This window comes from Argentina silus (assembly GCF_951799395.1).
Source record: "Argentina silus genome assembly, chromosome: 12".
In the NCBI taxonomy this organism is placed as follows: Eukaryota; Metazoa; Chordata; class Actinopteri; order Argentiniformes; family Argentinidae; genus Argentina; species Argentina silus.
In genome coordinates, this window is record NC_139666.1 from 4,226,947 (window position 1) to 4,250,584 (window position 23,638).

General features: G+C 43.4%; 1 protein-coding gene across 1 annotated transcript in view; it reads right to left on the minus strand.

The window, feature by feature from the left end:
• LOC310813205 (titin-like) overlaps positions 1 to 23,638 on the minus strand; it is a gene marked incomplete at its 5' end in the record, with an annotated part of 146,534 nt that overhangs the window by 51,259 nt on the left and 71,637 nt on the right. The window contains 48 exon segments of the mRNA XM_083682068.1: positions 12 to 311; positions 407 to 682; positions 784 to 1,161; positions 1,255 to 1,560; positions 1,669 to 1,953; positions 2,173 to 2,493; positions 2,607 to 5,576; positions 5,664 to 5,957; positions 6,243 to 6,542; positions 6,645 to 6,926; positions 7,027 to 7,335; positions 7,440 to 7,742; positions 8,091 to 8,390; positions 8,512 to 8,793; positions 8,913 to 9,215; positions 9,370 to 9,672; positions 9,830 to 10,111; positions 10,207 to 10,357; positions 10,455 to 10,603; positions 10,881 to 11,195; positions 11,310 to 11,609; positions 11,736 to 12,032; positions 12,124 to 12,441; positions 12,770 to 13,069; positions 13,157 to 13,286; positions 13,406 to 13,590; positions 13,696 to 14,004; positions 14,115 to 14,544; positions 14,643 to 14,833; positions 14,923 to 15,231; positions 15,349 to 15,648; positions 15,737 to 16,030; positions 16,119 to 16,403; positions 17,430 to 17,726; positions 17,821 to 18,120; positions 18,230 to 18,532; positions 18,628 to 19,011; positions 19,118 to 19,420; positions 19,570 to 19,869; positions 20,285 to 20,563; positions 20,651 to 20,956; positions 21,116 to 21,312; positions 21,410 to 21,515; positions 21,625 to 21,924; positions 22,025 to 22,324; positions 22,461 to 22,576; positions 22,703 to 22,889; positions 23,015 to 23,311. Of these exon segments, the coding sequence (XP_083538194.1) occupies positions 12 to 311; positions 407 to 682; positions 784 to 1,161; positions 1,255 to 1,560; positions 1,669 to 1,953; positions 2,173 to 2,493; positions 2,607 to 5,576; positions 5,664 to 5,957; positions 6,243 to 6,542; positions 6,645 to 6,926; positions 7,027 to 7,335; positions 7,440 to 7,742; positions 8,091 to 8,390; positions 8,512 to 8,793; positions 8,913 to 9,215; positions 9,370 to 9,672; positions 9,830 to 10,111; positions 10,207 to 10,357; positions 10,455 to 10,603; positions 10,881 to 11,195; positions 11,310 to 11,609; positions 11,736 to 12,032; positions 12,124 to 12,441; positions 12,770 to 13,069; positions 13,157 to 13,286; positions 13,406 to 13,590; positions 13,696 to 14,004; positions 14,115 to 14,544; positions 14,643 to 14,833; positions 14,923 to 15,231; positions 15,349 to 15,648; positions 15,737 to 16,030; positions 16,119 to 16,403; positions 17,430 to 17,726; positions 17,821 to 18,120; positions 18,230 to 18,532; positions 18,628 to 19,011; positions 19,118 to 19,420; positions 19,570 to 19,869; positions 20,285 to 20,563; positions 20,651 to 20,956; positions 21,116 to 21,312; positions 21,410 to 21,515; positions 21,625 to 21,924; positions 22,025 to 22,324; positions 22,461 to 22,576; positions 22,703 to 22,889; positions 23,015 to 23,311 (16,032 nt within the window).

Genomic DNA, 23,638 nt, shown 5'->3' on the forward strand with positions numbered 1-23,638 from the left:
TGTGAACCCACCGAAGGGGAATTTGGCAATCATCCTCTCTGATGTAATGGGGTCTGAGATTCCAAAGCGATTCTCAGCACGGACACGGAAGTTGTATTCCTTTCCAGGAACAAGCTTTCCAAGTCTGCAGCCAGTCTTGCCACAGGATGACACCGCATTGACCCAGTCACCTCTGCTCACGTCACACTTCTCAACTACGTAATTGGTAATCATGCTTCCACCATCCTCAAGAGGTGCATTCCAAGAGAGTGAACAGGCATCAGCATCTATCTCACTGATCTCAAATGGAGGCTCCGGTGGTCCGGGGATATCTGAACAAGACATTCATTATCAGCACTGAATTTGTATTGGTTTCATGATGATTGTGAAATTTAGAAGTGATGATTTTATGTAATTAAATACAAACCTCTGATGATCACTTTCAAAGCCTGATCAACTTTAGCAGAGCTGTTCTCAGCAACAAGACTGTATTGCCCACTGTCAGTTCTTGATACGTCTTTGATGATGAGCACACAGCAGTTTTGAGATTTGTGCACGGCAAGGCGACTGGATGAGACAACGTCATCCTCTCCTCGCTTCCATTTACAAACTGGTGCTGGCTTTCCAGACACAAGAGCTTCCACCCTGAGTTTAGCTCCTGCCTTTGCAGTTATAACCTCAGGCATTATAATCTTGGGTTCCACTAAGGACAAAGAACAACAACTTTTGGTTAATATCAAGATCAGATGAAAGTAATGTTGTGAACATGCTGTTGATTAATTTGATTGCAAAATAAAAACTTACACATCTGTTCCTTGATCTCAAATGCGTCCTTAGTTTGAGTAGGTAAACTGCAACCCACTGCATTTCTTGCTGCCACTCTGAATTTGTACTTTTTACCCTCCTTCAGTCCACAAACTGCAACACATAAATCTTTAACAACTGTGTATGGTGTCCAAATATCTACTGGCTCCTCCTCTTCCTCTTCTACCACTGCCACCACAGGTTGCTCTTCTCCTTCAACTGGTGCTGGTGGCTCTTTTGGTGGAATCACCTCCAGGTAGTCAATGACATACCCATCGATCTTAGCTCCTCCATCCCTCATTGGTTTCACCCATCCAACAGTGGCACTGTTCTTTGTAATCTCCATGATATCAATCTTCATTGGGGGGTCAGGTTTGCCTGAGGAAATGAATCAGTTATAAAAACAGGAACTGCGTAAAGAAACATTCTATTGTGTTGACATCTAAAGAGGTCAAACAACAAGGCACTTACTGATGGGATCAGATGCCAGATAGGCCTTTGAAGTGACGTTGGGAACTCCAGGACCATACTCATTCACTGCTATGACTCTAAAGTAATATTCTGTGCCTGGCACAAGATTGCTGATCTTTAAAGTTGCCTTGTCCACTTCCACATTACTGCTGACTGTTGCCCAGGTTTTGCGGTCAATTTCACGCTTTTCAACAATGTAATGCGTGACTTCACTGCCACCGTCACTCGCAGGGGGAGACCATGAGACTTTGCAAGACACCGTTGTAATGTCTGTAACCTCCATACCCACCACAGGGCCTGGAGTATCTGTTGAACGGGATGAATAGATCAAGTTCACATATTTACAGACATCTGAAATATTATGGTTAGATCACAACAAAGTTTGAGAGCTAATATAACACACACAGCACTTACCAAGTACTTTAACATTCACAAACACTGCCTTCTCTCCAGCAGCACTTTGAAGTGATAAGCAGTATTTGCCTGTGTCGTTACGTGTACTGTCAGGGATGACAAGGAAAGTCATTGTATCAATGAGGTCCACATGGCCCCTCCTGACAACGTTATCAATGCCCATCCTTCTCCATGTGACTTTGGGTGCTGGTCTTCCCCTGATTGTTGCAACTAGTCTAATTGGACATCCAGCCCTAACTGTCACACCCTGCTTCATATTGGCATCCATGTCAATCTCAGGTGTCTCTGTTGGTAAGAAAAAGTGAATGTTTTAAGGCAAATACACTGATAATTGAAATTATTGATACTAGGTCACACTTTACTTTGCTCTTATACCTCTGTAGTAAAGGATTAATTACTCAAGTAATTGCACTAACATTTCAGAATTACTTTGTAATTATATGGTGATGGAGTTGAGTGCTTTTGTTGTGAAACAATAGAATCGTAGTTCTATCAAGTCCTCACCAAGAATATCCTTGGGTAATACGGCTCCCTCCAGATCAGCCGGTAGGCTCATGCCGACTTGATTTTGTGCTGAAACACGGAATTCATACTCAAGGTGTTCATCCAGACTTGTGACAGTGAATTCAGTCACAATCAGCTGGGCTGCAACATTGCACCTCTTCCAGTTTTCATCTCCCTTCTTGTTACTTCCCTTAACTCTCATTTCAACAACATAACCAATAATGGGAGCTCCTCCATCAGACACAGGCTTAGTCCAGCCCAGTGTGATGGAGCTCCTGGTGCTGTCAGCAACCTTCAGATTCCCTGGAGGACTAGGAGGCTCTGTAAAGTCAACACAAAACAAAAGTATGTTAACAGAGGTACATGTGGGTCAAATATGATAAGCATTGCATTGATTGTGAATTTATGATGAAAATATTGACTGATTTTCATACCGAGAACATCCTTGGCAACGATGGATCTTGAGGGCTTGCTTGCGTCACCAACTCCAATCTCATTCTCAGCCTTGACTCTGAACTGATATTCATGATTAGGCATCAGATTGGTGACAATCATTCGTGTTCCAGGGATCAGATCTTTGCTGACAGGGGCCCATCTGATTGCATGTTCCTCCTTCTTCTCCAGTAGGTAGCCAATGATTGGTTTTCCACCATCATTCTCAGGAGCAGACCACTGAACTGTCATCTCCTGCTTGGCTATTTTGGTGACTTCTGGTGCCTCTGGTGCACTTGGCCTACTAAACTGGGTCCTGGCAACAATAGACTCGCTCTCCACTGCTGGGCCGGCCCCCATTTTGTTTTCTGCACGTACTCTGAAGATGTATTCATTTCCTTCCACAAGGCGTGTTACATTTGCAGAGTTTGTGATCACAGCAGAGGAATGGATAGACCACACCATTCTCTTTTTCTCACATTTCTCTATGATGTAGTTATATATCTCACATCCACCATCATCCTCTGGTACATCCCAGGCCAACTTGCATCTGTCCACTGTGATGCCAGACACCACCAGATTACTGATGGGACCAGGTCTGTCAAGCACATTTACTGCGGCATGAGCAGTGCAGCTCCCTGCACTGTTTGTAGCAGTGATTAGATATTTACCACTATCTGTACGCCTTGAGTTTGTCAATAGGAATTTGGAGAATTCGACACCGGATTCAACCTGAAGCCTTGAGCTTTTGTTGATATCCCCAGTGTCACCATCCTTACACCACTTGACATCAGGCTGTGGTTTTCCTTTGATAGTTGCTTCAATTGGAATGGAGTCACCAGCCTTGACAACTAGGGTTCCAATCAACTTAATGCTAATCTCTGGTTCCACCAGTTGTTCTTTGACAAGTACCTCAGCTGTTGTCACCCAGTTGCTCTCCCCTCCCTCATTCTTTGTTTGTACTCTGAACTGGTAGATTTGGTTTTCAATACATCTGTCTGCCATGAAGTATGTTTCCTTAATAGCACCCTTGTGCAGTCTCTCCCATTCATCTGCCTCTTTGGGCTTCTTCTCAACATGGTAACCAAGGTTACGGCTACCACCATCATAGTCTGGTCTCTTCCATTTCAGGAAGGCAAATGTCTTGCCAATTTCACTGATTTGGAGGTTCTCTGGGTCACCAGGCTTCTCAATAGGATCTACAGCAAGGATGGCTGCTTTTGTCTCTATCGGGGGTCCAGCACCAATTTTGTTCTCAGCACTCACACGGAAGAAATATTCAGAGTTCTCCAAAAGTGGTGCTTTAATTTGGCGTTTGGTGCAGTCAGAAGAAACCACTGACCAACCCCTCTGGCTAGGCTGACGGCACTCAATGATGTACTGTGTTATCTCAGTGCCTCCGTTGTCCTGTGGGTTCTCCCAGGACACCATGCAAGAATCTTTGGTCACATAAGTTGTCTTCAAGTTCTGACATTGTCCTGGAGTGTCAAGCACATTCACAATGATTGTGGCCTGTGCTTGGCCGCTGCTGTTCTTAGCCTGGATAGCATACTTCCCATAGTCTTCTCTGACTGCCTCCTGAATGACCAGTTCAACCAGAGGGAAGTTGTTGTTCATTTCAATGCGCTTGTCCATCCCTAGAACTTTGGCATCCTTTGTCCATGTTATTTCAGGATCTGGTCTACCTTTAACTCTGGTAATCAAGTTGATGTTCTGCCCTGCCCTTACTGTCAGACTGTCGCGGCATGCCACATCAACAGTCAGATCTGGGGGAACTAGGATATCTTTGGCTAAGACTGATTCCTGGAGTTCTCTTGGCTCGCTATCTCCAATCGCATTGGATGCTCTAATGCGGAACCTGTATTCTACGCCCTCAGAAAGTCCATGCGCTCTAAAGGCACAGGACTTTATGAGGTCCTTATTCATTCTATCCCATTGAGCACTGGTTGATTTCTGACATTCAACAATGTAACCCAAGATGGGGCTGCCTCCATCTCTGGTGGGCTTGCTCCAGACCAAGTCAGCATAGGACTTGCTCCAGTCCCTCAGTTTGGGGCTGACTGGGGGTCCTGGCTTAGTAATAGGACGAGTGGCTTTCACTGGGTCTGACACTGGAGAGGGCCCACTGGTGCCAGCAACGTTTTCAGCAAAGATTCTGAACTCATAGCTGTTGCCCTCAAAAAGACCTGATGCTCTGTATCTGAGATCCAATACAGGGGTTTTATTCACCCGAATCCATTTCCCTGTCATTTCCCTACGCTCTACTACATAGCCACTGATAGGGCTGCCCCCGTCAAAGTCAGGCAAAGGCCAATCTACGGTCACAGCATTTTCTGTGATATCAGTGCATGTTGGCTGGCCTGGTGGGCCAGGTGGGTCAAACATATGTTTGGCAATAGTAGGGGGACTTTCTAGGCCAGCACTAATGCCAATCTTGTTTTCTGCACGAATACGAACAACATATTCACGACCTTTCTCCAGTCGAGAAACGTTTGCTTTTGTACTGGAGCTTCCAGAACTCACAACTGACCATGGTTCCCAAGGCTTTTTGACATCCTTCTTTTCAACAATGTAATTCATTAAAGGTGTGCCGCCATCATCTTTAGGTGGCCTCCAGCTGATGACCATGTGATCGGGGGTGACCTCCATAATGTTGACAGGGCCAATAGGAGCAGCAGGGACATCAAGCACAGTGAGATGCAGAGCTACAGTCTTACTTCCAGCAGGGTTTGTGACGGTGAGAAGATATTCTCCAGTGTCACCCCTTGTGCACTCAGTGATGGAGAGGATAGTTGATGTACCCTCTGTTTCAATTTTGAATCTGCCTTCTGATGTCATTTCTTTTCCGTCACTCAACCACTTAGCCGTGGGAGCTGGGATTCCTTTCATGACTGCTGGGAGAGAGACAGTGCTTCCAGCTTTGACAACGAGACCCTCAATAAGCTTCACATCAACTTCAATAGTTGGTGCCACTGAAAAAAAAAACATAAGGCAACAATGTTACTTTGAGGCAGGTGTGCACATTCACTACAGAGATAATCATTGAGCATCAAACTTACATAGTTTCTCTTGACAGGTAACAGGGACACTGGTATCTGGGCGGCTCACACCAATGGCATTCTGTGATTTCACACGGAATCTGTATGTTTTTCCTTCCACCAGTCCAGTCACGTGACTGTGTGCGTTGCTGACAGTCTTAAAGTTGACCCAGTCTGTGGTTCCCTCCTCTTGGTGTTCAACGATGAATCCAGTGACCTCACTTCCTCCTGTGCGGTCTGGCCAATCCCATTGGAGCCAAACTTCAGTTTTGTCTGCATCTACATGATGCAAATCCTTTGGTGGACCAGGTGGATCTGGAAGACATTGAACATAGATAATTGATAATAACAGTTCTTAAACTATTAATGAATATTGAAATACACATTCCGAAATTTGTCAATTGGTCATTCATTTCGACAGTGGAAATGTGAAAGGGAGAAAGATTATGAGGAATCGTGGCTAGTGCAGTACTAAGTGGCTATGATGGATTTGAACCAGTACTGCCAAGGGAAATATGTACAGAATATGGAGACAGGAGCTGTGCCATTGAACCAGACTCTGGCACAGAAATGTTCTTCATTCTTATTATCAGTACTCACAGAGAGGATCAACTGCCTTGATGGGTTTGTTTGTCTGAACATATGCACTTCTGCCAAACTGGTTCTCAGCAGCAACACGGAATAGATACTGGATCCCCTCCATCAGGTACAAAGCCATCAAGCTTCTCTTCTTGTTTGAGGCAGAGACTGGCACCCACTTCTCAGCTGCCACATCTTTTTTCTCCACCACATAGTGTGAGATCACAGCACCACCATCATCCTCTGGCGCTTTCCAGCAGAGGTAGGCTGACTCGCTGGTGACCTCAGATATGGTAAGATCCCGAGGAGGACCAGGTTTATCTAGATCACAAAAATGTACAATAAATACAACATATTTATTTACTTATTTATAGAAATTATCCCATGAAACATATTTATATATATTTGAGAAATAAAACAAACCTAAAACGAGAACTGCGCAAGTAGCTGTCTTTGATCCAGCTGCATTTTCAACAGTTATGGTATAGTTGCCGGAGTCTGCACGAACACAGTTGCGCATCAGTAACTTGCTACCTGTAGTAGTGACTACAATGGTAGCATGTGCAGGGGCTTCTCCGTCATTTTTCTTCCATGTGACAGTAGGGATTGGCATGCCCTTAAATGCAGCGCTGAGAGTAATATCTGTTCCCAACATTGCAAGATGGTCACGGGACATATTGGCATCAAGCATTAACTCTGGAGCCTCTGCAGAGATGGAAATATAACAAATAAAACATTATAGTACAGTTTACCATCACTACCACAAATCGATTTGATTTTTCAAAACTGAAAATCTGAAAATTACCCAGCCTGTCGTGCACTTTCACTGTTTGACGAACATAGGCAGGCTCAGAGTTGCCAGCTGCATTGACAGTCATGATCCTGAACTTGTACTCTTCACCATCAGCCAGGCCTGTTACAACAAAGTTGGTGTCTTGGCAAGTTTCAGGAGTCTGATTTGCCTTTTCCCACTCCACTTTACCAGGCTTCTGGTACTCCACAAGGTAACCAAAGATTTTGCCTTTGCCATCATGGCGAGGTAACTGCCATTTAAGACTGACTGAGTCCTTAGTCTTGTCTACTGCCTCTGGCAGTACAGGGGGACTGGGAGGAACTGTGAAGAGAAATTATATTAAGTAACATTTGCAGTAAGGGTAACTTGTTATAACTTAATGACAATAATTTATACAGTTTTATTTATTATAGTTGCACACTTACCAATTGGATCTTTCGCGAGAATTGTTTTTGATGGCGGACTAGGGTCACCAGTACCAATCTCATTCTCTGCCATAACCCTGAATTCATATTGGCAGCCTTCAACAAGATCCTGCACCCTGAACTGAGTAGCTGGGTAGAGGGGATCTCTCGTGGCACGGGACCACCTCTTAGCAGATGGCTCTTTCTTTTCCAGGATGTAGTTGGTGATGGGCTTACCACCATCACGAGGTCTGCTCCACAGCACTAGAACATTGTCCTTGTAGACTTCCCTCACTGTTGGTGCCTCCGGAGCCTCAGGCACTCCTACGAAGACAGGATAACATTAGAAACAGCACTGAAGTGGTCATGTAATCATCCATGGATAGGAGAGTGACATCAATTAGTTATTTAGTTATGATGTTGCATTGTAAACAATGCACTTAGAGGGGGGTAACGTTGTTAACTAGCAAAGACACAATTTTCTATTTGTGTTGTTGTGATTGTAAAATTCATACATTCATGTTCTTTCAATTACCTCATTGTTTAAAAATAGCAAAATCTCTATTGAGTTGATGAACATTTACCCTCCTCTCATGCACAAATAAACTGTTTACATGGATGCGACATAGTAAAAATAGAGTTATTGAATTCCAATGGAGATTGATTACATACTAAAGAGATCTTTGGCTCTCATCTCCTCTGAATCCAGTGGGTCACTGATGCCATACATGTTCTCAGCACAGATTCTCATGATGTACTCCTTGCCCTCCACCAGCTTGGGGATTTTGCATGTTGTCTTGGTGGAGGCAGATGTCACAGTTATCCACACGTCTCTGTTTACATCTCTCTTCTCAATTATGTAGTTGGAGATTCCACATCCACCATCATCCAGAGGAGGCTTCCATGAGATAACCATGTATTCTCTATGAACTTCCTCAAAGATAACTGGACCCACTGGAGGGGTTGGGCGATCTAGAAAGGAAACCAGAATGATTGGTTGAGAATGATTGTGAAATTATTTGAAAACAATAAGTAACAAAGGAAGATTAGAAAATCATTAAATGAGAAGACACTGGACTGACTGACTACATACCGACAACTGTTATATTGCAGATGCCCTTTCGTGAGCCAGTGCTGTTTTCAACAAGCACACAGTATCTGCCACTGTGCTCACGCTGGCCTTTCATAAGGCCTAAGCACATTGTGGTCAGTGTGTTCTTGAACTTGATGTGGTTGTCTGCCTTCAACTCTTCGTCATCTCTGGACCACATGATAGCTGGGGATGGTTTTCCAGTGTAGCGACCCAGGAGAGCACAGCTCTCACCAACGCGGACAATGATCTTGTCACGGAAGTCAAGCTCAATAGTTGGGGGCTCTGAAAAATTAATTCAGAATCATCGCTCAGTTTTTTTTAAATGAAAAACACACAAAAAAACACTGGAAATAACCAGATGCAATGAATATGATTTGATCTAAAATACAGGAAACCCTTACCAAGCTCATCTTTGCATGTGATTGGTTTGGTAGAGAAGGATGGCTTGCTCTGGCCGATCTCATTTACAGCACTGACTCTGAACTCATAGGTGTCCCCTTCTCTCAGACCATCAAATGTGTATCTCCTCTCCATCAGCTTCTCCTTTGTCAGCCTTGTGAACTTGTCCTTGCCAATCGTACGGGCCTCCAGGATGTACTTTGTCACCTCTGAGCCTCCGTCAAACTTGGGAGGTTTCCATGTCACGCTGATGTAGTCCTTGGTAACGGCTGTCACCTCCAGCTCCTCAGGACGGTCTGGCACCGCTGGTTAACGTAGCCAAGCAACATTAGTTAATGTGAACCTTTTACAGCTGATATGAAAAACATAACTTCATTACACAAATTAAGTTATGACAAATGAAGACAATGAACAGAAGACAAATTAAAGAAACCGTGAGAGAAAGGGATCTGGACTTACTGATTGGATCCTTGATGGTAATTTCTGATGTGGTCTGAACAAATGGACCGATTCCAATTGAATTCTCAGCTGCGATCCTGAAGAAGTAGGCCTTTCCATTGATCAGTCCATGGGCAACGGCAGTGTGCCTGGTGACTGTGTAGGAGAGAGCCGTCCAGGCCTTTCTCTCAGCATCACGTTTCTCAATAATATAGTTGGTGATGGCAGAGCCACCATCATCCTCAGGGAAGTACCAGCACAACTTGCAGGAGTCACTGGTGAGGTGCTCTGTGGTGAAGGGTACGCCCACGGGCCCAGGGACATCTGATGAAGAAGAATAATGAAGCACATTTAGATTTTTTAAGCTGTTTGTAAGAGAGAACACATACACAACAATACATGAAAATGTGTGCTAAATTGCTTACATTCCTTGTGTCTATGCTTTGGTTCAGTATCACAAGACTGACTTTTAAATGCTTACCTAGTACATCAACGATGATGGCTTTCTTCTTTTCACCCCCTTCATTCTTAGCAGTAAGTGTGTAAACTCCTTGATGTCTTCTCGTGCAAGGCTTGATCACCAGAGAGGAGCTGATGGAGGTAGTCTCAATAACGCCCTCTGGTGGTAAAGCACCATCATCTCTGTTCCATGTGATTGTCGGTGCAGGCTGTCCTGACACATAGGCCAGGATGCGGATGACACCACCAGCGTGAACAACCATCCTGTCCTTTACTGAGGCATCGAGGTCAACCTCTGGAACAACTGCAAGTAATCAAAGCAGGATGTTATTAAATAGATAAATAGAATTTCCTCAACAACTTCAGATCACAATGTCAATAGTAGAAAGTTTCACTTACTTATCCTGTCCTTGACCTCAATCACCTCTGGAACTTCACCAGGCTCACTGAGGCCTGCAGCATTTATTGCTGTCACTCTAAATTTGTAGAGTCCAAGTGTTTTCAGTCCGGAAACGACAAACTTGGTGCCTCTAACTTCCTTATCTTTAGCCTGCAATGAAAAGATATATATGACATCCATAAGTTTCTGTACTAGGACAAAGAACATGACATTACAAAAGACTATCAACATGTAACCTTGTACTTACTTTAACCCATGCCTCTGTTCCCTCCTCTTTGTATTCAACAAAGTAACCAACAATCTTTGCTCCACCGTCCTTCAGTGGTGGGATCCAGACCAGGTCCACGGTTGACTTGGTCCAGTCTGTGACCTTTGGTGTTGGGGGTCCGGGAGGCGCTACACAATGAAATACAAATATGGTTAAAATACTGAAATATGACTAAATATTCTTAAATAAAACATTTAGTATGGGGCGCTTCGTGGCATAGCACACTAATGCGCATACCACATAATCGCAAGGTTCCTGGTTCGATTCCAACCCTTGACATATCTTGCATGTCATCCCTCCTCTCTCACCCATCCTTCCTGTCAATCTCTACTGTCTCTATCCCAATAAAGCAGAAATGCCCTAAAAACATATTTAAAAAAAATAAACATTCAGCATTATACTTACAGATGGGATCTCTGGCAAATATAGGGTCTGTGGGTGCGCTGGGAGGACCACATCCGGCCAAATTGATAGCTGTCACACGGAAGATGTACTGGGAACCCTCAATTAGTCCAGTCACATTGTGAGACACTCCCAGAGGCATAGGACGAACAGGATCGCGGGTCACTCTGCTCCAGCGCTTAGATGCAGTTTCTTTGCGCTCCAGCCAATAACCAGTTATTGGAGTACCACCGTCAGTCGATGGCTCCTCCCAGTTTACCATCATGGAATCGAGAGTAACTCTGGAAATGGTTGGCTTCTCACACTGGCCAGGGATAGCTGTAGAGAGAAAATAACATTAACTCTGCTTTAACTTCAAACGCAGTTTATTAGACTAGTATTTTGTGTTATGATGCTGATACGTGATAAAAATGTGGTATCTGCTCCACTTACTGTAGAGGTTTCTGGCTTTCTCAGGTTCACTGTCCAGAGGATCGCCAACTCCATATTTGTTCTGAGCCATGATGCGGAACACATACTCATGGCCCTCCATGAGGCCATCCACAGTGAAGACCCGTTCTTTGGGTTCGTTGGTCACTGGGATCCATGTCTTCCTGCTCGCCACACGCCTCTCAATGACGTAGTTGGTCACTTTGGAGCCACCATCATCCTTAGGAGGAAGCCAAGACAGGGTGATCTTCTCCGCTCCAATTTCCTCAAACTTAATGGGACCCGATGGAGGTCCTGGTCGACCTGTAGAAAATAAGTAATAGTTGTTTGAGCTTAAAATAAATACATTTCAGTTATAGATCACACAGATACAGTATGGAAAAGCATATTGCAATTACATGGTGTTACAATGGTGTAAGTGCCATTTACCAAGGACATTGAGTCTCATTTCTTTTGAGGCCTTTCCCAGGCTGTTGCTGGCTACAATGGTGTACAGGCCAGTGTCTAATCGCCTGCCCTGCTGGATCAGCAATGTGCAGCTATCATCAGACACAATCTTATTGATGTGCTCATCATACTGCACATCAGCCTTGTTTTCTGCCTTGTGAGGTGGAGCCTTCTGCCAGGTGAGAGTGGGGAAGGGGCAGCCCCTGATCTTAGCCACAATGCTGATGTCAGCTCCTTGTTCAACTTCCATGAATTCATCCAGGTCAATTGCAGGTGCACCTAAATGACACAAATATAGGAAATGTATTTGTTGGCTTCAAACACCTTAAACGTTACGTATGAAAATTATGCCTTGTCTACATGAACTTACGTGTCTGGTCTTGAATGAAGATCGGTCCCGCTGTGGATGATGGTCTGCTTCTACCGGCCTCATTCACAGCCATGACACGGAACTCATACTCATCCCCTTCAATCAGGTCCTCAATCTTAAAGGAGGTGGCGTCAATGTCACGTCTGTTGCACTGTCTCCAAGCCTCCTTCTGGGATCCAGTGGAGTCCCAGCCGAGGCGCTCAACAATGTAGTGTGTTACAGGAGCACCGCCATCATTCTTCGGTGCCTTCCACCTCAGGGTAGCTGTGTTCTTGGTGACATTGGCGATCTTCACCCTCGTCGGAGGATCTGGAGGATCTGAAAAAAAATATGCATGTCATTATTACTGCTATAACAACAAAACAGGTTCTAGGTTACTCATTATAATATGAATATGTCATTATTACTGCTATAACAACAACACAGGTTCTAGGTTACTCATTATAATATCATTCAATAAAATGACAAATGATTATTTATAAATGCACTCAGTCCTTATTCCACTTTTTTATACCACAAACCACTCAACTCAATTACAAAGCAATTACTAATGTACTATTTAACAACATTCTCAAACAATGGAATAATTACAGTTACTATATTGAGTTATGATCTAAATTATTAATTAATCCAGTTTTTCACTTACGAATAGGATCTCTGGCCTTCGTCCTCTGAATGGTATCAACGAATGGTCCCATACCAAAGCGGTTCTCAGCCCGGATACGGAAAAGGTACTCCTGTCCCTCAATGAGGTCAGGCACCACAAACGATTGGCTGCCACAAGCAGGGTTGACCTTGGTCCAAGCTTTTCCTTCAACAGTTTTCTTCTCAAGGAAGTAACTCTTGATTCTTTCACCACCGTCGTTCTCTGGAGGCTTCCATGAAAGTCTACATGTCCCTCTTGTGATGTCAGTGATTTTCAGGTCTCTAGGTGGACCTGGCAAATCTGAAAATAAGGTATGCCACAGGTTAGGATCTGTTTAAAAAAAATGTGTTCCATTATTAACCATCTGTTGAATTATGTTTTACTTACCAAGGACGTTGACTCTGACTTTCACCACCTTGTGTCCAGCTGCATTGTCAGCTGAGATGATGTATCGTCCAGCGTGTTTGAGCTTGCTGTCAGGGATTGTTATGACTGATGTTGTATCAGTCGACTGGATCTGAGTTAAGACATTAACAAAATATTTGATTGTAACATGAGTTTGGTTCAAGAAGCTTGTTTAAAGAACTGAAACTTTGATTTGTAGATGCATGTTAATGCATCATGTAGATGCATTACCTCTGAGTCCACTGGGAGGGTGTGAATATCATTCTTCTTTTCGGTCTCTGCTGTTCCATCAATGAACTCCCATGTGACTTTAGGAGTAGGTCTTCCCGTAATGATGGCTGGAATCTTAATAGTAGTGCCAGCTCTGCAGCACAAAAGCTCATGTGCGCTGACCTCCACAACAATAGTGGGTTCCACTGTGAAATAAGTAGATATGTATGAATCAACCAATCAAGTGCACACATTTGATCAATAATTGTTTACAATAATTGCTCATTCTCTCCTCATTTTATGTAACTTACCTAGAATGTCCTGAACGATGATGTCAGCAGTTTGTGCACTTGGGTCAGACTCGCCAGCAGCGTTGACAGCAATTATCCTGAACCGGCACTTCTTGTTTTCTTTAAGATCTGGGACAGTAAATTCAGTGCCAGGGTGCAGCTTGTCTGGCGCATTCACTCTTCTCCAATCAGGCGAGCCCTCCTCATGCACCTCAATGATGTATCCTTTGATTGGACTTCCACCGTCTCTCTCTGGTGGAGTCCAGGTGAGTGTCACACTGCTCTTTGTTTTGTCCTTAACCGCTGGGCATGATGGCGGACTAGGGGGATCTGGAAATATAGAGAATAACAGTTTAACTTATGTCATGCATGATAATAATATGCATGACAATAATAATAATAGTAAAATGTTCTTCCACATAAAAGATCAGGTCACTTACTGCGTGGATCAACTGCAAAGGCACACCCTGTAGACTCGCTTGGCGGCCCCACTCCGGCAGCGTTCTCGGCCATCACTCTAAACTGGTACTCAGCACCTTCAATCAGGCGGAGGATGTTGTACTCCAGTCCCTTCACTGCTGGTTTAGTGACTGGAGCCCTGTTCACACGACCCCAGTACACAGCTCCTCTCTCCCTCTTCTCCAGCCAGTAGCCGGTGACTGTAGAGCCACCGTTGCTCAGCGGAGGCTCCCAGGTCACCACCATGGAGGTGGAAGTATGTCCAATGATCTTGGGGTTGCGAGGCGGACCAGGAAGACCGAATGGATCTTTGAGCTCAACTTTTTCAGAATCACAACCATCACTTATTCCAAACTTGTTCTGAGCTTTGATTCTGAATTGATATGTGCCATAAGTGTCCAGTTTATACACCTAGAAAGAGTGATACAATTAATTAGTCATTGTCATGTTATTTGTTATTCATCATTTTAATCAATATTTCAATATGTAGACTTTGACTTTGCACTAACCCCGAATCTCCTGTCAATGATGTTGCAAGTCAGTTGCTCAAAGTCAGACTTCTTCTTGCTTGCATCCCTCCTCTCAATTATGTAGTTTGTGAGGTCACTACCCCCATTGTCTTCAGGGGCGTCCCAGGTAAGATAGCAAGAATCAGCTTTGATATCAGAAACCACAATGTTTCTTGGTGGAAGAGGACGGTCTGTGAACGTATTGGAAACATATTAAGACTTTCATTATGGTTACCACCATCATGATTGTTAAGAAATGAATGACTGCTAGAAAACTTACCTAGAATTACTACTTTGATAGTGTGGTGGGCTGAGCCATAGCAATTAGTGCCAGTAAGTTTGTAGTCGCCTTTGTCTTGTCTGATCGTTTCAGGTATGCTGATTTTGGTGGTAGATTTTGTTCGGTTCACCTCCTCTGTTTCCATCAATAGTGTCTCGGTTGGCTTCTCAATGACAACCCCATCCTTGGACCATTGAATTACTGGCATTGGAAGACCAATCACCTCAGCAGGGATTTCAATGGCCTCTCCCTTCTTGACAATGATGGTATTTCTCTTGAACTGCTTCAACATTATCACGGTTGGGATAACTACAACACAAGAGGCATTTTATGAAACAATTTCAGAGCAATTATGGAAGTATAATGTTACAACGTGTTACTACACATTTATAGAATAACTTAATGTATAGTGTTACTGTCACATACCTTCATCATCCTGTATATTAGCACTAATAGGCTTTGAGGGTTCACCATCTCCAACCTCATTACATGCCTTGACACGGAACTGATAAAGATTGTTCTCTGAGAGGTTTTCTAATGTGACAGTACAGTCTGGGCAGATCTGACGATTGGCAACTTCAAACTCAGTTCCATCTTGTCTCATCTTCTCAATATAGTAGCCTCTTATTGGGCTGCCTCCATCACGACGAGGTGGCTCCCAAGCGAGAGTTATAGTGCCCTTGGTTCTCTCAGTATAATGAAGTTTCTCTGGGGCAGATGGTGTACCTAAAATGAAGAGAGGAGTATGTTTTGTTATTATTTTAGACAGAATTTAAACCTTTGGAAATGGTAGCCATTTTCTTCTGCTTCGTACCCTTGGGATCTGCAGCGAGAATAGGTCCAAGGTCTGATGGAGCGCCAAGGCCATACTTGTTCCTTGCTACAACACGGAACATATATTCCTCTCCATCGAGCAGGTCCCGAATATCACACTTGCATGAAGCAGTTTCGATAGGTTGTCTAAAGATGTGCATCTTTGCATCCTTTCGCGTTACTTCGTAGCCAATGATATCACTGCCACCGGTGTCAATTGGATCAGACCAGCTCAGGCCAATATTTCTCTTAGTGACTCCAACAACCTTCAAATCAGCCACAGGCCCAGGAACATCTAGTTGAAAACACAAGGTAAATATCAATAACACAGCAAAACTCTGGATGGTAAAACTAAGTCAGATATTTCTTCTATGGAGACTCACCCATGACATCAACTCTAGTGACAGCAGATTTGGTGCCACTGCTGTTGGTTCCAAATATCTCGTACTTTCCATGATCTGTTCTCCTGGCATTCTTTATAAACACAACACTGTTCTTTCCTTCTGTTTCAATGACAACCCGCTCTTTGTCAGGTTCACCGTCATCTTTTGTCCATTTCACCTCTGGTTGAGGTCTGCCAGTCACAATGGCAGGTAGTCTCAGGGCATCCCCAGCTTTGATAATAACTCCGTTCTTTACAGAGACATCAAAGTCGACGATTGGGGGCTCTGAGGAAAAATAAATACCTCATGAGTATGCTGTAGATCATTGTTACACAACAACATTAATTGTATCTTCAATATATATTTGCTAGCTGGATTTGAAATTTGAGAAAATGTCATGAGTACATGTAACCGAGTTGAAACAGTGATAAACTCAAACCTCACAAGTTCAAATACCCCCACCCGCGCCATCGAATTGCTAGCTATTCGGTGGGGTAGCTGGTTTCTATCGGGTATTAAGGAGAAGTTTGAGATTCGGGTGAGCAACTCGAAATGCAAGGACTGTTTGCAGCAACTTGACGTCGGTCACATACACTCAGTCATTGTTAGCAGTGGTGTAGTCAGGGCGATACAGAAGTTTATGCTTTATATCCATCTATTGATTGGTGGATATTGCACCAATCCCTGATTAATCAGTGGTACGTAGCAATGATGTATTTCATTGACCAATACGGAAAACGATCGTATTCCATGCTCTCTACCCGCTGTTTGTTTACACCAAGTGATATAGCTTATCTAATCGCATGTCTCATCATTCTTTTAGCCTTTTATGTATTATCAAGTCTACAGTAACAAATTGAAAATAAAAAAAATCTGTATTGCAATTTAAGTTTAAGGTAGAAAAGTCATTCACAATTACACCATTGATTGTTCGAAAACATCAGAGTACACTGCAAGGGTTTGATGTGCAACTGACATTTGACACATTTTACAGGAAAGCCAAAACAAAACTGAAGCTAGCAGGCCGAGCGGTGGTTTCCGGACACAGATTAAACAGCTAAATTGCACTTTCAGTTGAAAATCTCCATTGAAGACGATTTCTAGTCTAGGATTAGGCTTAATTTGTGTCAAGCAAACCAGCCCAAGTGTTTACTACGTTCAAAACTACATCTTAAAACCACTTGTGTTTTCTTACAGGTTAGATTTGTTTTGTTTTTTACGTCAAAGGAAATCTTAACAAAATCTATAAAAAACATAAAGAATTGACTAAAACTAATCACAGAACTACATAGCTGGTTTCTAAATGGATACCTTGAGGTTCTATCACGGTGACAGGCTCAGTCATGCCTGGGGCTCCTGGTCCTGCATCGTTAACAGCCACCACACGGATAATGTAGTCAGACCCCTCTGTCAGGCCGGTCACAGTATATTTATGTTCCTTGCATCGAAACTCTGTGTTACGTTTCCAGTCTTTCTCTCCAGCCAGGACACTCTCAACGTGGTATCCTAATATATCTCCTCCACCGTTGTATAAGGGTGGAATCCAGGCAATATCAACGGTTGTGGCAGAGGTATCAAGAATCCTTGGAGTGGGTGGACCAGGTGGCACTGTAGAAACATACATGACACGTGTTAATGCCTATAATATTGATAAAACTGCATAAAGACTTTTTTTTTTATCTCCAAATTTTGTTAGACTTACAGATTGCATCCTGAGCGACCTGAGGGTCCGTTGGGACACTGAAGGGGCCAGGGCCTGCCAGGTTCTCTGCGCATACTCTGAAGATGTAGGCCAAGCCCTCCATGAGACCCTCAATCTTCACTTCCAGAGTGTTGAGCGGGTTACGGTTCACTCTGGTCCAGTGTTTGCTGTTGATCTCCTTTCTCTCAATCCAATAACCCAGGATGGGACTTCCATTGTCCTTGGGTTCATGCCAGGAGATGTGCATACTGTTGGCATTAACCTCTAAAATCCTGGGCACGTTTGGAGCATCAGGTGGATCTTAAAAGGTGAGAGAAAAGGGTTGGATAATGTTGAAATGGTGAGGTTACAAAATTTAAACATTTAAACCTGATAGTTAGGTTATCTATATTTCATTATAGATATTTACCAAATTGATTCTTTGCAACAAGTGGCTCAGAGACACATGAGGGTCCACAGCCAAACTTGTTCTCAGCAGTCACACGGAATATGTACTCCTTTCCTTCAATCAGTTTGGTCACAGGGTAACTGCAGCCCTTGAGGGTTGAAGTCACTGTGATCCATCCAATCTCATCATTCTTGTTGTCCTTCTTTTCCAGTATGTAGTTCATGATCTCACTGCCACCGTCATCCAGAGGTTGATCCCACATGCAGATGACAGAGGTGCTTCTGATCTCCTCAAATACAAAGTTGACTGGAGGTCCAGGTGTATCTATAAATCAGACAAATGACAAATAAGTTGTGAGAATAGTGCACTGCAATGCTGTCACCGTGACTGAAAAGAAACTGTGAGAACCAGCATCTTACCAAGGACATTGACCTCACAGGATGCAGTTGCAATGCCATGAGTGTTCTCCACCTGGATGGTGAAAAGACCATGGTCGGTTCTGACGGAGTCTCGCACCAAAATGGCTGTCTCGCCCTTCTTGCTCTGATCAAAGGACAGACGCTCAAGGAGTGGGGGGCAGTGCACTTCAGGCTCAGGTTCTTGAACTTTGCCCTTTACTTTCTTCTTCACGATAGGCACCCCTGTTTTTTTGGTTGGCTCCTTCCTGACGTCCTCCTCATTCTTGAGCCATGTCACAGTGGGGTAAGGAGACCCCGAGATGAAAGCATCCAATCGGATCTCATCACCCTTCCTGGTGCTGAAGCCAGACTGCACACGTGCATGGAGGGTAACCGTGGGTTTATCTGAAACAGGATGATAGAAGTTAAAGCACATATTGGATGTCATGTCTATAGCAGAAGCTGATATACTTCATGAGATGCAAAATGACAGTTTTGAACATGGCCGTACCGACAGGATCAGCAGCTGCCATTAACTGAGTGCTTCGGGATGGCTCACTGACTCCAGCAGCGTTCTCAGCTCTGACGCGGAACTGATACTCATGTCCCTCCGTCAGACCCGTCACAGTGTAAGAGAAACCAGGCACCAAGGTTTGGTTGCATCTCTCAAATTTGTCTCCATCTTTCTCAATCTTCTCCAGAATGTAGCCAGTGATTGCGCAACCCCCGTCATATGCTGGTGCTTTCCAAGTAACAGTGATTGACTTGGAGGTTGGGTTGTGAGCCTCAACATCAATTGGTGCATCTGGCTTTTCTGCAAATAAGAAAACAGGAAGAATATAATCAATACGAATAGCTACAAGCAATACTCTCTGCAACCCAGAAGGGTTGAAGAGTATGGTATCATGTGGTGCTGTATGTTTTTATCAATTGTAAATTAAAGACTTGTTTCCCAACACTTACGCCTCTGTTCCTCAGTGATGACAGGATTGCGAAGCTCTAAGTATTCCCCAGCGCCAATCTTGTTAACAGCTTTCACACGGAAGTAATACTCGCAGTTGAGGAATAGATCCTTGACATTCCAGCTCAATTGGTTTTCTCCAGACATCACAGGCATGAAGGTTTTCTTAGATTTCTCTCTACGCTCCAGAATGTAGTGGATAATAGGGGTACCTCCATCACTCTCTGGAGGTTCCCAGGTAATCTTGCAGGAGTTCTTAGTAACTTCACTGGCATTGATGTCCTTGCATTGACCAGGTAGACCTGTAGATATGACACAGACATGTAACATAGCCAATGAAACAGTTCTACAATGATATAGAGCAACTTCATGTAAATTAAAGTGAATTTCTTTTTAATGTGTTGTGTTTTACAGTTTTTTTTACTTTCATTTTTGCTTTTGATGCTGCTCTTATTCATTTTTATGTGTCTGTGTTTTACTGTTTCTACTTATATTTTAGTTTTTATTTGCATATCTGTTTGATCTATTTGTGAAGCACTTTGTAACTACCTTAAAAAGGTGCTATGTAAATAAAGTTTATAATAATAATAATAATAATAATAATAATAATAATAATAATAATAATAATAATAATACAAATATTAAAAAATAAAATGTATTAATTTTTATTATTATGATTATTATGATTATTATGATTATATTACATAGACAATTTACCAATAACTTTAACGTTGATTGTTCCTGTGGCAGTTCCAAGAGTGTTCTCCAGTGTGACTGCGTATGCACCAGCGTCGGCGTGCACACACTTCAGCAGCTCCAGGTGGACACTGTTGAGCTCACAAGTCATTGTGAGTCTGTCACCAGCCTTGCACTCTACTGTATCTTTCTGCCATACCATCTTTGGCTTGGGGATTGCTCTATATGGGACTTTGAGATGCAGTTTTTCACCCTCAACAACCACAACGTCCTGTGTCTGCAGATCCATAGTAGGAATACCTGATAGAGGAGACACAGAGATGCACGTTACCTCTTTGCAACAGGTGGCACATGAATTCCACATGGGAGCATGATGAGTATACTTACAATCTGGATCCTTGGCAAAGACTTTGTCAGAGATTTTAGAGGGATCGCTGACACCGATGGAGTTGATGGCGCGAACTCTGAGGACATATTGTTTCTCTGGGATTATGCCCTCCTCTACCCGGTATGCCAGATCCTTGATTGGACGAGAGTTGACTCTCAACCATTTCTCAGTACCAGCCTCGGAGATCTCAACATGGTAGCCAGTTATATGGCTGCCTCCATTCTTCTCAGGGACTTTCCAGGTAATGGAGATGTGCTCTCTGCTGGCATCTGGGATGGCCAAATCAAGTGGCGGAGATGGTGGACCTGAGAAAAACATATTATTATTATTATTATTATTATGAGGTTGCCACTACCATAACAAGAGTTGACAATGTGTATTCATTTTTAAATGCATATTGCGTAATAATACATATTGCTAACCAAGCTAGTATCTATTCAACAGAAATGCAACAGAGAACTTACTTGTAGGATCCTCAATTGTAATGTTTTCTGTTGGTTCACTTGGATCTCCAACACCAGCTTCATTCTCAGCACGGACTTGGAACTGCACGTCAGTCCCCTCATCCACATCTGTCACTCTGTACTTGCATTCAGGTTCTGCAGTCTTGCCAGACTTCATCCAGCGGGTTGCTAGTTTCTCTTTCTTCTCAATGACGTACCTAAAAAAAAACAAAGGATTTTTGTATTTTGTGAAAAATGTTTACTTCCTGCAACAACTGCACTGACAAACAGCCTTAGACTTTGTTCCTCACATACTTTGTAATGGGTCTTCCGCCGTTACTCTTAGGAGCTTCCCATTTCAGTTCAACGTGTCTCTTGGACACCTCCACCACAGTCAAGGCATAAGGTGGCCCAGGAGTGGCTGGAAAGAAAAAAAGAGATTAGTCACAAAACTTCCCCACCTGACTGCGATTCCTCATGATGAAAGATATGACACCAACAGCATGACAAAAGGCAGGACAGTATCTTACTGAAAGTATCTTTAGCCAGTACTGCGTCTTCCAGTTCGCAGAAATCACTCTGTCCAACCGCATTCTCAGCAGCCACACTAAACACGTACAAAGAGCCCTCGCTTAGTGGAGTGACAGTGTACTTGGTCTCCTTCACAGTGGTGTCTACAGTCTGCCAGGCCTTCCTCCTGACGTCTCTCTTCTCAACAACGTAGTTGGTGATAGGTGAGCCACCATCATTGTCAGGGGCTTGCCACTTCAGGTCAGCATTGATCTTAGTAATGTTGGCCACTTCAAGCCAGCGAGGAGGTGATGGAGGATCTGTCGAACAGAATACACAATTCAGAACATATAACAAATCGGCCTGTTCGTCAAACTGGCCTCTTCAGACTAAAAGCTAAGTGTGGGAGTGATCACTTACAGAGCCTTTCCTTGCAGACCACAGGATCACTCGGGTCACTGGGTTCACTCTCTCCAGCGACATTGACGGCTTTGACTCTGAAGGAGTACTCCTGTTTCTCCATCAGTCCCTTCAGGAAGTGCTCAGTAACAGGGATGTCCTCTGCCACGCGGACCCATTGCTCAGACCCAGTCTTCAGAAGTTCAATAATGTAGGACTCAATTTTGGCCCCACCGTCATGTTCTGGCCTGATCCATTCTAGGGAGGCAGAGGTTTTTGCGATGTCTTTGATGTACGGTTTTCCAGGAGCCCAAGGAGGATCTGTAAAACAATATGGGTTCATGAGGGTTTCTATTTTGCCGCTTAGCATTATTGTATTTGAAACTATCACAATGTTCTTACTTTCTATAAAAATAAAGAGGAGTAATACTGTAGCCTTAAACACCATATAACATACCAATTGGGTCTTTAACCAAGATTGGATCAGTCTCTGCACTTGGTTTTCCTGGTCCTGCAAGATTCTCTGCCAAGACACGGAACCTGTACTTTTTCTTAGTGGGCAGTCCCTTCACCCTGAAATTAAGGTATAGACATATTAGCCTGCCATTTTTTGCATACGTGTATAGATAATGTATTGTAATTTATAGTTTGACAGTGTCTCTTTCTGAGTGGTCCATGTTAACTCCTCCAGCGACCTACCTGAAGGTGATGTCCCTAATGGGAAGCTTGTTGCATCTGACCCATTTGTCATTTTCTGGATCAAACTTCTCAATCCAGTACCCAGTGATGGGACTGCCACCATCCTCATCAGGCTCATACCACGTCAGAGTCAGGGAGTCCTTGGCGATGTCAGAGGGCTGCACTCTTGTTGGAGCACCAGGAGGATCTAAAACCAGAAAACATGATAATAAATATCATGAATAGCATAAGGGTGGACCATATTCTGAACATTATACAGCATATTGATCTATAATACATAAGAAAGATAAATGTAAATAGTAAATGATGTACCAAATGAGTATTTGGCAGTGATTGGTACATGCTCCGCAGGGGCACCAATGCCATACTGGTTTTCTGCCTGTACTCTGAAGACGTATTCTGTCAGAGGAGTGAGCTTGAGGGCTTTGAAGGTGGTGTGTTTCACAGTGGAGGACAATTTCTGCCACTCTTCTTTGTCAAAGGGTCTTTTCTCTACTATGTAGTTGGTGACGACTGATCCACCATCGTCTCTAGGAGGGTTCCAGGCCAGGGTGCAGGATACGTTGGTGATCTCAGAGATATCAAAGGCAGCTGGAGGACCGGGCTTATCTATTGGGTGACATAAAAATAGAAAAATATTGATTAATTTGTCTCATTATGTTAATAACCACATTAGTCGTTTTTAAAAATGTTTAGCTGATATATAACAAAAATTGCGATTAAGGTCAATGTGTATTTTGAGCGATACATTCTATTTTCTCAGCTCCTCCTAAAACGATTTCCCACGTGCTGTGACGTACACATTTCATACAGCTCAAAGTGTGACGTGGCTAGCCTGTTTGTAAAGTTAGCTCCCAGAGTCAAATATAACTCTCACTGGCTTTTCAAACAACCATTCAACAGATGTTATTGAGAATTGCTCCTAGCTATATCTGG